This window comes from Tupaia chinensis, unplaced genomic scaffold (genome assembly GCF_000334495.1).
Source record: "Tupaia chinensis unplaced genomic scaffold, TupChi_1.0 Scaffold000303_1, whole genome shotgun sequence".
NCBI classification, from domain to species: domain Eukaryota; kingdom Metazoa; phylum Chordata; class Mammalia; order Scandentia; family Tupaiidae; genus Tupaia; species Tupaia belangeri.
Genome location: NW_006159793.1, coordinates 586614 through 602907, shown reverse-complemented (window position 1 = coordinate 602907; position 16294 = coordinate 586614). Strand labels below are relative to the sequence as shown.

The 16294-nt window shown below is 37.7% G+C and overlaps 1 protein-coding gene across 6 annotated transcripts in view; it reads right to left on the bottom strand.

Annotated features, from left to right (window-relative positions):
• ABLIM3 (actin binding LIM protein family member 3) overlaps positions 1–16294 on the bottom strand; it is a 137239-nt gene that overhangs the window by 75784 nt on the left and 45161 nt on the right. For all 6 annotated transcript variants that reach the window (XM_006150865.3, XM_006150861.2, XM_014588738.2 and 3 more), the window contains one exon: positions 13216–13353. In XM_006150865.3, coding sequence (XP_006150927.1) covers positions 13216–13353 — 138 coding nt within the window. The remainder of the gene's footprint in view (positions 1–13215; positions 13354–16294) is intronic.

The window sequence follows — 16294 nt, the reverse complement described above, 5'->3', positions numbered from 1 at the left end:
GGGACGCGAACCGCGGTCGACTACGTGGGAGTCCAGCAACATAGCCATTATGCTAACTGCTGGTTCCCAACCCAAACATTTTATTATAACTTTTTATTTAGATCTTCCTTATTGTCTTTCTTATGATATTTTATAAATAGAAAACACTTTGTAATTGTTATCATAAGGGCTTAATACAACTTTGTAAACTTTATTATTAAATTTCAAAATATTTTCTTATTAATATAAATGGTATCTCGATTGTATTTACTCTGTATCTAGTAACCTTGGTAAACTCTCTCATTTTTGGTGTTAGTATTTCAGAATGTATCTCTAAAATACTAGGAATCTTTAGAAAAATCCACCACAATAACCTAAAAACCTTAAAAGTAATACCTATAAGGCATTATCTCCTCAGTGTTGTCAGATCTTCCCAGTTATCTTACCTTTTTCTTTCTTTTTTAGTGACTAGTTGTTTGAATTATTAATAGAATCCATCAAGGTCCACACATTGCATTCAGTTGATATCCTTGCAAGCCTTTTAATCTCTAGATTTTTTTTCCTTCTTATTTTTCTCCTTGCAATGTCTTTTGTGAAGAAACTGGGTCATTTATACTCTAATATTTTCCACAGTTTGGATTTTGCTGATTATATTCCTATGATGTCAAATAACTCATTTTCCTGTCTTTTACATTTTCTATAAATTGATAGGCTTTTTCAGACACTCAGACTGAGATTTAGGTCCGATTTCTTAGCAATAATCAACATTGATGTTATTGTGAACATCCATGATTTGGGGGAGGTGATGGATAGAAATAGCCACTGATGGTCATTGTCTTGATCTATTATTCCTACAGACATTTACAAAAATGAAGATATTCTAATTATTTAATTATTTTTTAAAATTAGGTGGAGTGTTTTTTTAGATTGGAATTTTTCCTTATCAACTCTTTGCCTACATTAAATACAGTTTGTACAAGAAACAGGTTAAAGCTTTAATTCATTACCTGTATTACTTATTTCAGAATAATTACTAGCATTATCTAAAAGTGACCAGTGGGTTCTTTTCCTCTTCTATTATTGTGAACTATTGTGTTGTTGGAAAAGTCTTGATGAATTTTTGCATAGAAAAACATAGGAAAAATACGTCATGACTTTCCTGACAACCCAATACTTTTCTTATTAACTAAGTTACTTGTAAATCATTTGGGATTTTCTATGCAGACAATTATGTCATCTATATATAACTACGAGTTTGATTTTTTCCTTTCTAGACCATATGACTTTCATTTAAAGTTCATTTATTCATTTCTTCCAGGTATGTGTACATGTGAGAGAGATAGAGAACTTTCAACAAGGTTCTGATGCCACGATCCACCCTGGATCATGGATACTTGCATGTCTGGTGTATTCAGGGAGATCTCCAGTCTAGAACCAGGAACTTTCCCATATGGGATTGCCTCACAGAATACCATATTTTACTGCTGCATCACCTTCTGGCCCCTGGACCATATAACTTTTATTTCCATTTTTTACTACATCATCTAGGACCTCCAGATCAATGTTGAACAGAAGTTTGACAATGATTATCCTTTTTCCTGATCTTAAACAGAATGCTTTCAACGTTTTACCATTAAATAGGTTTATTTTATATTTTTCACAGACATCATTTAGTTTTAAAAACCCTAGTTTCAAAAATTATATATAGATGTTGAATTTTAAATTTATCTAAGACTTCTTTGCCTTTATTAAAATAATCAAGTGCTTTTTATTTTTTAATATCTTTTTTTTTTAAGAGATATTTTTGTTATAGGGCATGTGTGGTCACTGGAAAGACAGAGAGATAGGAAGCAAGAAATCATCCCCCAGGAGGGATGGCCACACTGCAGTCCCTTCTCCTCCGTTTGGGATCTTGGGCACACATGCACATATGCTTGGCATGAGTTTTAAGCTGCCAGGTCTGGGATTCAAACCATGGTTGACTACGTGGGAGTCCAGTAATGTAACCATTGTGCCATCTGTTGGTCCTTTTAAAATATCTTAATAGTGAAATATATTAGCTAGTTTTCTAATATTAAGAAAATTTTGCATTACTATTATGAGCCCAATTTGGTCATTTATGTTTTTATTCTTTTTCATGTTTCTAGACTTGTTTTGCTGATATTTTGTTTAGAGTTTTAAAATTCATGTTCATGAATAATACCGACATATGATTATCTTTTCTTGTTTCATATTGTGCAGGCTCACAAAAATGAGTTGGGAAATATTTATTCTTGATGTTCTCTTGAAGAGTTTCTGCAAGATTTAAATGTTCTGCTTTGGAATATTTTGTAGAACTTGATTGCAATGCTGATTTTAAATTTTTTTTTTTTTTTTGTAGAAGAGTTTTAACTACCAATTCAGCAATTTAATATCTTAGATGATTATAGAACTACTCAGGTTTTAACATTTTTGCTTTAGGAAGTTTAGTAAGACTAAGAATTAACTAATTTTATGTCATCTAAGTCTTACAATTTATTATTATAAAATTGTTTATAATATTTTCTATTCCATCTTTAATTTTAACAGCAACTACAATTATGTCCCTATTTTCATTCTTGAGGTTGTTTATTTGTATATTCTTTCTTTTTACTTCAGTAATTTTGTTACAATTTAGACTATTTTATTTTTATTGTTAATTTTTATTTATGTAAACTATAGGGTGAATGCTCTTGTGAAAGAGAGAGAGAGAGAGAGAGAGAGAGAGAGAAAGCAAGAAATCATCCCCTGGGGCAGGGTGGGGTGGGGATGGCCATACTGCAAACCCTTTTCCTCCATTCTTTTTGTGGAATTTTGGGCATGCAAGCATGTGTGCCAACCATGTTTCTCAAGTCACTGGGTCCTGGTTTTGAACTGATCAGTTGGCGATGTGGGGGTCAGCTGCCTTAACCACCATGACATCTATTTTTTAATTTCCAGAGGTACATGTGCTAGAGAGAAAGAGAGAGAGAGAGAGAGAGCGCGCTTCTCAATCAGGAGTGGTCATGCCACAATCTTTTTCTCCATGTCTCTATACTGTTGGGATTTTGGGCATGCACACGCACACACATACAACATGTATTTCAAACAATGAAGGCTGTGATTTGAACCACCATGAGCCATGTTGGATTCGGATCCCTTAACCACTAGGGTTGACCCTTATTTGTATTTTTCTTTTTAGAGAGATTTTTGCTATAGGGTACATGTGCTTGCTGGAGAGAAAGCAAGAGACAGAAAGTGAGAAATCACTCCCCAGGGGGATGGCCATGTCACAATTCCTTCTCCTCCATTCTCCTCTTGGAACTTTGGACATGCACACACACATGCCCAGCATGAGTTTTTTAGGCTGCCAAGTCTGGGACTTGAATCATGGTCAACTACATGGGAATCCAGCAATGTAACTGTCACGCCATCTGCTGGGCCCTATTTATTATTTTTAAAGAATCAATTTTTGGCTTTATTAATCCTGTCTATTGCATTTTTAAAATTATTGTCTATTATATTACTCCTTTTCTTCCATTTTCCTTAGATCATTCTGATCTTCTAAGTTTTTGAATTGAACACTTAGTTTTTTGTGTGGAGAGAGAGACTTTTTTTGCTATAGGGCATGTGTGCTTGCTGGAGAGATAGAGACAGAGAGAAAGCAAGTAAGAAATCACCCCCCTAGGGAGGATGGACATGCCACAATCCTTTTTCCTCCATTTCCTCTTGGGATTTTAGGCAGGTATGCACATGTGCTGGCATAGTTTTAAGCTGCGAGTTTGGGACTTGAACTGTGGTCAATATGTGGGTGTCCAGTGCCTTAACCACCAGGCCACCTGCTGGCCCCAAGTCCCTTAGTTTTTAAACTGTCTCCTTTTCTTTTTTCTTTCTTTTTTTTTTCTTTCTTTTTTTTTTTTGGAGAGGTTTTTGCTATAGGGCGTGTGCGCTCGCCAGACAGAGAGAGACATAGAGACAGAAAGCGAGAAATCACCCCCCAAGGGGGATGGTCACGCCGCAATCCCTTCTCCTCCATTCTCCTCTCAGGATGTGCCCCAAGGGCACATACGCACAGGTGCCCAGCGTGAGATTTAAGCCACCGGGTCCGAGACGCGAACCGCGGTCAACTATGTGGGAGTCCAGCGACATAGCCATTACACTAACTGCTGGTTCCCAACTGTCTCCTTTTCTATTGTGATTAAGGCTATACATTTTCAGTAAGCACCACTTTAAACTAAACATTTCATAAGGCAAGATTTTGATACACAATATTTTTGTTATCATTGGGTTCTAAGTATTTTCTACTTGTCATTGAAATTTTGCTAACCATCTTATCTTACGTTTCAGTTCTCCCATCTGGGGATCACTTTCCTTCTGTCTACAGACCATACTTAGGAATTGAATTTAATGAAGGCCTGTCTGTTTTTGGTAAATCAAGTTTGTTTTCTCAAACAGTTTTTAATTTGCCTTTGTTCTTTTAACAATTCTGAAATAAATTCATATGCCATATAATTCAACAATTTAAGATGTACAATTCAACTATTTTTAGTATATTCATAGAGTTGTGCAATCATTACCATTACCTAATTACACCTTCATTACTTTCAAGACAAAATGCAATTAGAATTTAGAAATAACTCCTATCTTAGTGATTAGAAATAACTCTCCTATCTTCCTCTAAACCCCTAGTCCTAGGTATACAAAATTTGCTTTCTCTCAATTATGTGTTTGCCTACTCTGAACATTCCATATACATGGAATCATACAAGTATACCCTTTTGTGACTGGCTTCCTTCACATGTTTGCAAGGTTCATTCACTTTGGAGCATGCATTAGTATTTCATCCTTCTTTATTCCAAACAGTATTCCATTGTATAGACACATCATATTTTATTTATCCACCTATTGGCTTATGGAGTTGTTTTTACTTTTCGCCATCATGAATAATAATGCTATGAACGTTTGTGTATAAACTTCTCTGTGAACATATGTTTTTATTTCTCTTGAGTATATACTAAGAAGTAAAATTTGCAATTCTTAGGTAATATAGTAATTTCTATGTTTAAGCTTTTGAGTAATTGCCAGACTGTTCTCCAAAGTAAATATACCATTTTATATTCCCACCAACAATACATGAGGGTTCTAATGTTTCACGTCCTTGCCATCACTTGTATTATTCATCTTTTTTTAAAAGACTTTTTACCATAAGGCATGTGTGCTCACTGGAGAGACAGAGACAGAGATAGGGAAAGTGAGAAATGACTCCCTTAGGAGGGATGGCCACACTGCAATCCACTCTGCTCTTGGATCTTGGGCTTTCATGCACGTGTAAGCTGCTGGATCCAGGACTCAAACCGTTGTCAGCTATGTGTGGGAGTACAGCACCGTAACCACCATGCCAAATGCTGGCCCTTTATTCATCTTTTTGATTGTAGTCACCCTAAAGGATATGTAGTGGTATGTCATTGTGTTTGATTTGTATTTCTTTTATGGCTAATGATGTTGATATAGTTTCATGTACTTATTGGATATATAACTTATTTGGAGAAATGTCTATGCACATCCTTTGCTCATTCTGAAATTGAATTATGTGCCTTCTTATTAAGTTGTGAGAATGTTTTCACATAACTTAGACACAAGTGTTTTATCAGATATATAATATGTAAGTATTTTCTCTCATTCTGTGGGTTGTTTATTCACATTCTTCATGGTGTATTTTGAAAAATAGAAGTTTTAAGTTTTGATGTCTAATTTATTTTATTTTTCCTTTTTTCTTCTGATTTTGGTGTAATATCTAAGAAAGCTTTGCCTAACTCAAGGTCACAAAGATTTTTTATATTTTCTCCTCTGAGTTTTACAGTTTTAGCTCTTACATTTAGATCTTAGATCCATTTTGAGTTAATTTTTAAGTATGTCTGAAGACTGAGTCCACCTCATTCCTCCCTGAACATCTTCTTCCCTACAGCAAGTTCTCTGTTTTTTGTTTTTGTTCTTGTTTTTGTTTTTTTGAGAGGTTTTTGCGATAGGGCACGTGTGCTCACCAGGTTCTCCAGAAAGACAGAGAGACAGAGAGAGATGGAAAGTGAGAAATCACCCCCCAAGGGGGATGGCCATGCCAAATCCCTTCGCCTCCATTCTCCTCTTGGGATCTTGGGCACACACACACATGCGCCTGGTGTGAGTTCAAGCCACCGGCTCTGGGACTTGAACCGTGGTCAATTACATGGGAGTTCAATGACATAGCCATTATGCTAATTGCTGGTCCCACTAATCATTTTTCTTAGCACAATTTGTTGAAAAGATTATCTGGAAAAGATTGAATTGTTTTGGCACCCTTGTTGAAAATCAACTAACCATAAACTGAGGGTTTATTTCTTCACTCTGTATTTTATTCTATTGGCCATCTCTGTGGTGATTCCAATACTGGCTCCAGTGTCTTGAAAAGCATCCTAGATGTGCATGCACATGTGTGTGTCTAATACCCTGACAGATAGAGAAATGGAAAAGAATGATTGTGGCATGACCACACCCCACTGGGGGGTGTCTTTTCTCTCTCTCCCTCTCTCCACCTCTCTCTTTCTGGTGAATGTACCTGTCTCCTGGCAAATTAAAAAAAAACAAAAAGAAAGTGAATTCTATTCCAGTTATTTATATATCGATCATCTATCCTGTGCTAGTACCATGCTATATTGTGAATTGTAGACTTTTGAAAGTGGGAAATGTGAGCCCCTTCAACTTTGTTATTTAAAAACAATTGCCTGGCTATTCATCCTATATCCCTTGCAACGTTATGTAAATTTTAAGATCAGTCTCTCAATTTCTGCAAAGAAGCCAGCTAGGATTTTTTTTTTTTTTTGAGAGATTTTCACTATAGGGCACGTGCGCTCGCCAGACAGACAGAGAGAGACATAGAGACAGAAAGCAAGAAATCACCCCCCAGGAGGGATGGTCACGCCGCAATCCCTTCTCCTCCATTCTCCTCTCGGGATCTTGGGCATGCACGTACACGTGCCCGGCGTGAGTTTTAAGCCATCGGGTACAGGACGCAAACCGCGGTTGACTACGAGGGAGTCCAGCGACATTGCCATTACACTAACTGCTGGTTCCCCCAGCTAGGATTTTGATAGGGAGTTTGCTATGAACTAAATCATGAACCCTCCAAATTCATGTGATGAAGCCCTAATCTCCAATATGGATGGTATCTAGAAATGTGGTTTTTTGGAGCCTGCTAGTAGCATGGTGGTTAAGGTGCTTGACCTTCACATGGTCAACCACAGTTTGATTCCTGGATGTGGTAGTTTGAAAATCACAAAGGGCAGGCCAGCAGGTGGTATGGTGGTTAAGGCACTGAACTCCCAAATGGCCAACTGTAGTTAGAGTCCTGGACCTGGTGACTTGACACTCACATTAGGCACATGTGTGTGCATGGGCTCCCCAACTTCCTAAAAAAAATCATGAAAGATACTTGTGTGTGTGTGTGTGACTGAAATCCCAGGAGGAGAATAGAGGAGAAGAGACTGTGGTATGGCCATCCCCCCTCCGGGATGATTACTCAGTTTTTTTCTCTGTCTCTTTGTTTTCCTTTAGAGAGTACACACGTCCTATAGCAAAACCTTAAAAAAAAAAAAAAAAAAAAAAAAAAAAAAAAAGGAAGAGTGGGCTTTGTGAGATAATTAGGCTTAGGTGAGTTCATGAGGGTAGGGTCTTCATGATGAGAGTAGTACCCTTGTAAGAAGAGACACCAAAGATTGCTATTTTAGTCTCTCTCTTTCTACCATGTGAAGACAGAGTAAGGTGATGACTATCAACAAACCAAGGGAAGAATTCTCACCAGAACCTCACCATGCTGACAATGACACACTAATCTTTTTTTTTTTTTTTTGGAGAGGTTTTCACTATAGGGCGCGTGCGCTCGCCAGACAGACAGAGAGAGACAGAGAGACAGAAAGCGAGAAATCACCCCCCAGTAGGGATGGCCACACTTTAATCTCTTCTCTATTATCCTCTTGGGGTTTTGGGCATTAATGCACGCTTGCCAGGCATGCTCATGAAGCCACCAGGTTTGGGCCTCAAACTGTAAAATGGCCATGTGGGATCCAGCTATATTAACCACCATGCCACTGGCTGGTCCCTGAATGCCTTTTATTTAATTGTCTTGCCTATTTAATTTATCAGGAACCTGAAATACAAATTTTGAATAGAAGTGGTGAGAACAGACATCACTGTCTTGTTTTTGGTCTTATAGGGAAACCATTTTTCACCATTAAATATAATGTTATCTGTGGGTTTGCCTTTGTTCCAGAAAAGGAGTTTTGCTGAATACAAATCCTACTTGACAGTTATTTCCTCCAGTATACTAAAGATGTCATTCTACTGTTTTTCTGATTTCCTTTTTGCTATTAAAAACTCAGCATTTAGTCTATATACCATTCATATGAAATGATCTGTCTTTTCTCTCTGGCTACTTTTGAGATTGTCTCTTTGTTCTTGATAATTTGAGATTACATCCTGATATATGTAAGTTGATTTTATTTATATTTTCTCACAGGAATTTATGAGGTTTCTTGGATGCAAGGAAATATGTCTTTTAACAGTTCTAGAAAATGCGTAGTTGTTATCTTTCCAAATACTATCCTCCCACTGATATTGTCTGTTATATATCCTGAGAACTCTGAGTAGATATATGTCAAGTCTTCTTAATATATTTTTCAAGTATCAGCTTCATTTTTATTTTACCACCTTTTATTACTGGGCCATACTTATAAATTATTTTTGGTTAAATCTTCCAGTTTCTAATTCTCTCTTTAGTAACATCTAATCTATTTAATTCATGCATTGAGGTTTTTTTTTATTTCAAATATTAAAAATTTTTATTTCTAATAATTTTGGTTATTTTTCAAGTCTCCTATGATACTTCTTATAATGCATAATTTACTTCTTACTCATATTTTCTAGCTTCTCTAACTTTTTAAAATATATTAATATAGTTAGCATATAATGATAGAAACTTATGGAATATAAAACCTTTGAGGTTTTGATTCTGCTTTCCATTTTTTTCTGCTGGCTCTCCATTATGATATGTGTGTCAAAAACTTGAGTGTGAGTCATTAATTTTACTATTATTATCATCTGTGGAAATTCTTTGAAGTCTAAAGTTGAGTTCCTCCAAAGAGGATTATTATATGCTTCTGCAATTGGCCAAGTATGGGACCATTTTCTTTTTTTCTTTCTTTCCTTCCTTCCTTCTTTCCTTCCTTCCTTCTTTATTTCTTCTTTCTTTCTTTCTTTCTTTCTTTCTTTCTTTCTTTCTTTCTTTCTTTCTTTCTTTCTTTCTTTCTTTCTCTCTCTCTCTCTCTCTCTCTCTCCCTCTCTCCTCCCCCCTCTCTCTTTCTTTCTCTCTCTCTCTCTTTCTTTCTTTCTTTTTTCTTTCTTCTTTTCTTTGTAGAGCGATTTTTGCTATAGGGCATGTGCACTCGCCAAGGAGACAGAAAGACAGAAAGCGAGAAATCACCTCCCAGGGGAGATGGTCATGCCACAATCCTTTCCTCTTCATTCCCCTTTTGGGATTTTTGGTATGCATGCATAAATGCCTAGTGTGAGTCTCAAGTCACTGGGTCTGGGACTTGAACTGCAGTTGGCATTATGGGAGTCTAGTGATGTAACCGTTATGACATCTGCTGGTCCCAGGACCTTTTTCTTTTAAATTCTCTACTTGAAATTTTTTTCCCCTAATTTGCACCAAATTCATAGCATGAATGTAGGCCATGAATTCATATAAAAGGATAAATCATGGTTAGAAATTTTCTTACAAGTTTTATTCTCTGTATACAGAGCCGAAATTGACACAGGCAAGTTTCCTTGCTGTCTCCTCCAGAATCAATTTCTTTTCTTTTCTTTCTTTCTTTTTCTTTCTTTCTTTCTTTCTTTCTTTCTTTCTTTCTTTCTTTCTTTCTTTCTTTCTTTTGTTTTTGTTTTTGTTTTTGCTATAAGGTACATGCACTGGCTGGAGAAATAAGAGAAAGAGAGGGTAAGTGAGAAATCACCCCCTTGGAGGAAGGCCATGCCACAGTCCCTTCTCTATTCTCCTCTTGAAATTTTTGGCATTATGCACAAGCACCTAGTGTTATTTTTAAGCTGCTGGGTTCAGGACCTGAACTGTGGAGTCAACTATGTTGGATCCAGCATCTTAACTACTATATCGCCTGCTGGCCTGAGCCAGTTTATTTCTTTTTTTCTTTTTTGGGAGAGGTGATTTTTTTTTTCTTTTCTTTTTTTTTTTTTTTTTTTTATAGCCCCGTGTGCTTCCCAGACAGAACAGAGAGAGACAAAGAGACAGAAAGCGAGAAATCACCCCCTGGGGGGATGGCCACACTGCAATCCCTCCTCCTCTATTCTCCTCTCGGGATCTTGGGCATGCCCTCACACGTGCCCAGCATGAGTTTTAAGCCCCGGGGTCCGGCACTCGAACTGCGGTCAACTACGTGCGAGTCCTGCGACATAGCCATTACGCCAACTGCTGGTCCCAGCCAGTTTATTTCTTTTCTTCCTTCTTTTTCTTTCTTATTATTTAATTTAATTTAATTAATTATTAAATATTAATTTAATTATTTGATTTAATTTACTTCTTCTTCTTTCTTTGACTAGAGAGAGACAGAAAGGGAGATAATCAGAAAAGAGAGAGACAGAGACCGAGAGCGAGAAGAGAAAAAGATTGAGCCTCCCGGTCTGGGACTTGAATCACAGTTGGCCATGTGGGAGTCCAGCACCTTAACCACCACACTACCTACCAGCTTCTATTTCAAATCCATCATAAACTGAGAGTAGATTTTTGCAGGAGGAGCTCAGATTTATAGAAAGATTTCCACTTTGATGAAGCTCTAGGCTTTACCTCTTGTCTTGTATGACCCATTTGGACATCAAGGTAAAAGCTTAGGGTCTCTAAGCTTAGCATAAATTATCAGAATGATACCTGGCATTGGTAATTAAACCAGGATTTCTGCTTTTGTTTTTGTTTTGACCTCTGCAGGTTCTATCCTTTCATGTCAGTAGAATAGTGCATCTTAAAAGAATTGTAAAAAATTCATTAAAATTTTAGATTTTTTTAAATGAGAAGGCTATTTAAAGTAACTAATCTCCATACTGTTTACTGCTGAAAACAAAAATCCTCTCATTTATTTTACCTCTAAGCAAGTTGACATAGAAAATATTCTAAAAACTAGTAGTCTATTTTTCCCCTTAAAATATCCATTGAAAGAAATTCTACAACTTCCTTGTGGTAGATTATCAAAGTGGCCAAATTATTTCCTTCTCTATATCCACACCCTTGAAATCTGATGCTGCAGACACTCCCACAGAAGACAAAGTTGAGCTTCCTATGACCCTGACTCTGGGTTAGCTGTTTGATTTGTTTTGCCCCAATAGCAGGATGTAGTCAAGTGTGACACAAACTGGGGCTTGAAAAGTTCTTATTGAAGCTTACTCTCTTGTTGCACTTGGAACTGAGATCCCACATGAATGAGCCCAAGCTAGCCTGCTGGAGGAAGCCATGTAGGGGCACTCAGGTCAACAGCCTGCCAGTCACATCAGCAGATCCACTGGCTGATGTGATCCTTATCACATCATTATGTGATAAGGGCAGAACTAGCTCAGATGGAAAGCATTGCCCAACCCAGAGAATCAAACTAAATAAAAAAACTGGCTTAAGTTGTTAAGTTTTGGCTTAAGTAAAAGGTAGCTAAAACATTCTCTTAACAATATAATTGTTTGAAATATATTTCAAACCTCCTTACAGCAATGTATTGTCTTTACTCTGTCCAGCTTCAGTTTCTGAGGATGGAAAAATAGTCACTCATCAAGATACTTTTGCAGTTCAACTTGTATTAAAGGCATTTGCTAAGTCTTGATATAAAATTTAAATCACATCAATTAAACATTTGTTTACAGACACATATGTAAACAAATTAGGGAATATGAATATGTAATTTAGTTGCTCAATGCAGATTCTAATTAGATCATGAAGAAAGAAGTCTAGGATTTTTCTCGATGGCAGGGGAAGTCAGTCTCATAGACATGAGGCTGAGGTAGTTACTGATATAAAGACGTGGAAGTTTCAATTGACCTTAAATTCAGTGTAAGTCAATGGTGTGCAGTGGCTCCTTGGGAAGTCAATTCAGTATCAGTCACATTAACAGAAATGCCATCCTTGCTGTATTTGCCAGACCTTGAGAACTGTGATCTGTTCTGAGTAGCATGCTTTAAGAATGATAGTGACAATCTAGATTGGGTCCAAGAAGAAGATTCCAGGATGATGACACAGATGGAATCATTTCTGATGAGGCTCAATTTAAGGATCTGTAATACAGTTTGACATGGGAGAAAACCTAACTACAAGTATCTGAAGGGCAGTCATAGAGAAAAACAAACACAAAGTTTTATTTTAACTTTATGAGGACACATCTAAGATCAACAGGTAAAAGTTACAGGTTCGGGTCAAACATTTCCTAAACCCACAGGGCAATCCAACACTGGAATGGCTGGTCTGCAGACCAGGGAGACCTGAAGGATGAGAGCAAGAAGTGGACGTGGGGCAGGCACTGGTCAGGACACTGTGGGAGGGATAATTGCCCTCTTGGGCCACAGGGCTCTCATGTTCTTTCAGCCAAATTCCTTTTCCTTCCTGCTACTCATTATTTGTCTTTAGGAATGCTTACCTTGGTTCAGTCTAAAATCCTATAAATTAGCCATGAGTAAGCTGTAATGGAGGTAACCCATCATCTATCTGTTTCCAAGTAATAAACCTTACAACATCAAGATGTATCTTCTCCTTTGTTAAACTTAACAGTTGAGAATTGTCATGCTGTCACTGAATACATGCTCATCTTAGAGCCACACTGAATTTTAGTCAAGGTAGCTTGAGCTTTCACTTGCTCTCAAATTGATTTACAGGCACAAGCTAGGAATCTTTCGAGAGATATAAGTTAAGTTTTCAGGATTGCCCTTTTCCTTCTGGGTCATATCCCTCTGAGGTCGCCAGACCTCATCCCAATATACTACAACCTAACACTACCCTCACTCCAACTCCCTTTTCACTTCATACTGCTTGGGAGAAGACTAATGAGAGGCTCAAGGAAAGTCTCCACACCTTTGTAGATAACTGCCTATGTTTGTTTTCCCAGCATGTCCTAGCATGACAGCATGGCCAGGAAACAAAGGAGGGAGTGGGGAAATTGAATTTCCTACCTTGACAGGTGAAGCATCTGATGTGGAAGTGGTTGTTGTGGACTCGAACCACTTCCCCTTTGCAGGTGTCTCCACATCTGTAGCACTGGATGACATTGGAGCTGCCCCGGGGATTGTAAGGATTCTGCTGATAAGGAACTGTAGAAAGAAACAAAGAGATCACTATTCAGAGGCCCTGATTCTTTAATAAGTCTGGTATGAGACATTATCATAATCTTAACTGGAAGAATAAACAAGAAGTGTAGAGATTATTAACAAAGTACCTTCAACTCATCATCAGGCTGAATGTGCCAAGCTAAGGCAGCATTAAGTGAATGGCATTAAGATGTGAGTCTACAAAATTCCTTAAGCAGACAGAGACTTATGAGTGAACGTATCTTTCCTTGTAATAAAAGAGGTCAAATATCCAAATGAAAAGAAAAAAAGACAAAATAGATATTTTAATGTAAATGATTCAGAAATACCATTTTTGGGGGGAAATTGCTGGATCAAAATTAGTCCCTCAACTTGACAAAGGGAGTTTGGGTCTTACAATTGTCTCACAAATCTTGAAGAAATGGGTGATTGACTCTGCCTCCAACTGGCCTTTGAGTTAAAAAAGTTATGGTCCTTCTCTGGGTTTAAGTTTTCATATGTATAAAATGAGAGTGGTCAATGGTAGTGTGGACTTTCTATAAAGGAGGCAGGGAGGCACTGTGACTGGAAGAAGGCTGATGAGGGAACTCATCCCAAAGCTGCCTCTGAAAGAACTCTGTAAGACTGAGAAAAATGTCAAATGTATATTTCAAAAGAAGGCTGGAGAAAATGATGAAGGGGCTGAAATCTCTGGAGTTGAGTGCAGTTGTCAGCATTTGATGATACTCCAGAGCTCTACTAGCCTACTGAGTCTGTTATTCTCTTGCTCAGATCTTCTCATGGCTACTTTTCTGCATCTCGCTTCTCTGGAATTCTCTTGGTTTGATCATTCTAACAACTGGTCATCTTGAATTTAATAATGCCTACCTAGAATAGAAACTCTCAAAGATGAAAGAGATATTAGCTGCTTGCTGGTCCAACCTCATTACATATAAACTGTCGGGATAACTTTGCTGGTGAGGAACCAGATCTTCTTTCTTGTAGACAGTAACTAGTCATTGAAGAATTACTCATTTCCTCAATGTTCACTCAAAGTTGAAGTAATAGTCCAAAAACTTCTGCTCATGCCCTATTAGAAGAAGGCTTACTCTTGTCTTGATTATAAAGATAACAACCTGATTAAAGAGTGATTGCTAGGCTTCATTTGTACATGTAGACTTCTTCTGAATAAGTATATTATAAATGAATACTAATTCACAGCAACCTTGAATTACAAAGGAATATAAAGATCACCTGCATCAGGAGTTCTTGACCTAGTATGGTGGTTCTGTCCTTTCACTGAAAATTACATATTTTCTTCCAGGCACATGAAGGATTGTGCAAGCTGACTTGCTTGGCAATGAAATGTGAATAGAAAGTGTATGCATCCCCTTCCAATTGGAAGGAAACCTTAGGAATCAGCATGTGCTCTGCCATATTGCCTTTCCCCTAACCCAACAACAGGTAAAACCCCAGATAGTGTGTGGGATACATTAGCCTGAATCCCTGACTGAGGAGTCACGGAGTAGATCTCCAAGCTAACCCATGACAAACACTCATCGTGAGCATCTGTCATCATAGCCTCCAAGACTTTTCCTTACTATGGCATAACGTCGACTACCCTGCCTGACCACCTGGAATCTGATACTTCTCTGTAATTGGTATTACGTACATTATTCTATAGCTTTCTTCATATTGTCAGAAAGACCAATGGTCTCCCATTACTGACCTCATCTAGCCTCCTCCTTTTTTAAAAACAATGAACAAGAAATCAGGGCTTCTGATGATCTCCCACTTACAAATATCCTGAATCAAAAGTACGCAACAAGTGAAGGAGTTGGTGCTTGGTCCTGAAATTTGCTTCTGGCAACTTTGCTGGCTGGCATGGGAGAATAACATGCTACTCACAGTCCTTCTCTCATGGAGTTTATGTACGTTATTATTATTATTATTTTTGAGAGGTTTTTGTTATAGGGCATGTGCACTCGCCAGAAAGACAGACAGAGAGATAGAAAGCAAGAAATTACCCCCCAGGGGAGATGGCCATGCTGCAATCCCTTCCCCTCCATTCTCCTCTTGGGATCTTGGGCACACACTCATATGTGTCTGGTGTGAATTTAAGCCACTGGGTCCAGACTCAAACCACAGTCGACTACATGGAGTCCAGCAACCTAGACATTATGCCAGCTGGCCCTAAGTTTATGTACATTATTAAACTCTTTATTTATTTTTTGCCTGCCTCAAATTTCAGGCAAAATATTAGTGAGTTAACTAATGAACTAAATTATTAATTCACTCATTAGATGGTTTAATACATGTAGAGCATTTTGAAATGCACTAAATCCTCCACAAATGTTTCCTGATATGATGCCCATCGTGTCCCCCTCACAAAGCAGAAGAAGTCTTTCCCACTCCATAGAATGTCCATTAATGTTTTCTTTGGCCCTGTCCCCTTTTCTTCTTTGGCCCTGTCCCCTTTTCTTCTTTTTCTGATTCTTGCTCAGTGTTCTTATAAAGTATTTCACTTGGCTCTGCTCTCAATTTCTAAAAAAAGATATAGACCTTGTCTATACGAGCAGTGTAGTGAGCTACCATTGCCAAGGAAGCAAAAGCTATGAGTTTGAAAATAAAATAAGAACAAATAATACACTCATTACCATCAATGATGAATATCCAAGAATCCCTCAGAACCACTATCCAAACTTTCACATAACTTGTCTAATCCAACCTGCCCACTGTTCAAGAACCTTCTTCCAAGATCAATTTGATTTGTCCTAATTTGATTTGATTCCTGGGATAATGGATTTGTGAATATGACCCTCAGTTCAAAAGATCAGAATTCAGTCTTCAGACTACCCCTGTAAAAAAGCATAAGATCAGAGTGAAGGGATGATTAGGAAAGTGGGCTTTCTGGGAGAAGTACTGATACGGCCACAGCCTACCACTGCTACTTCCCTTCAGGATG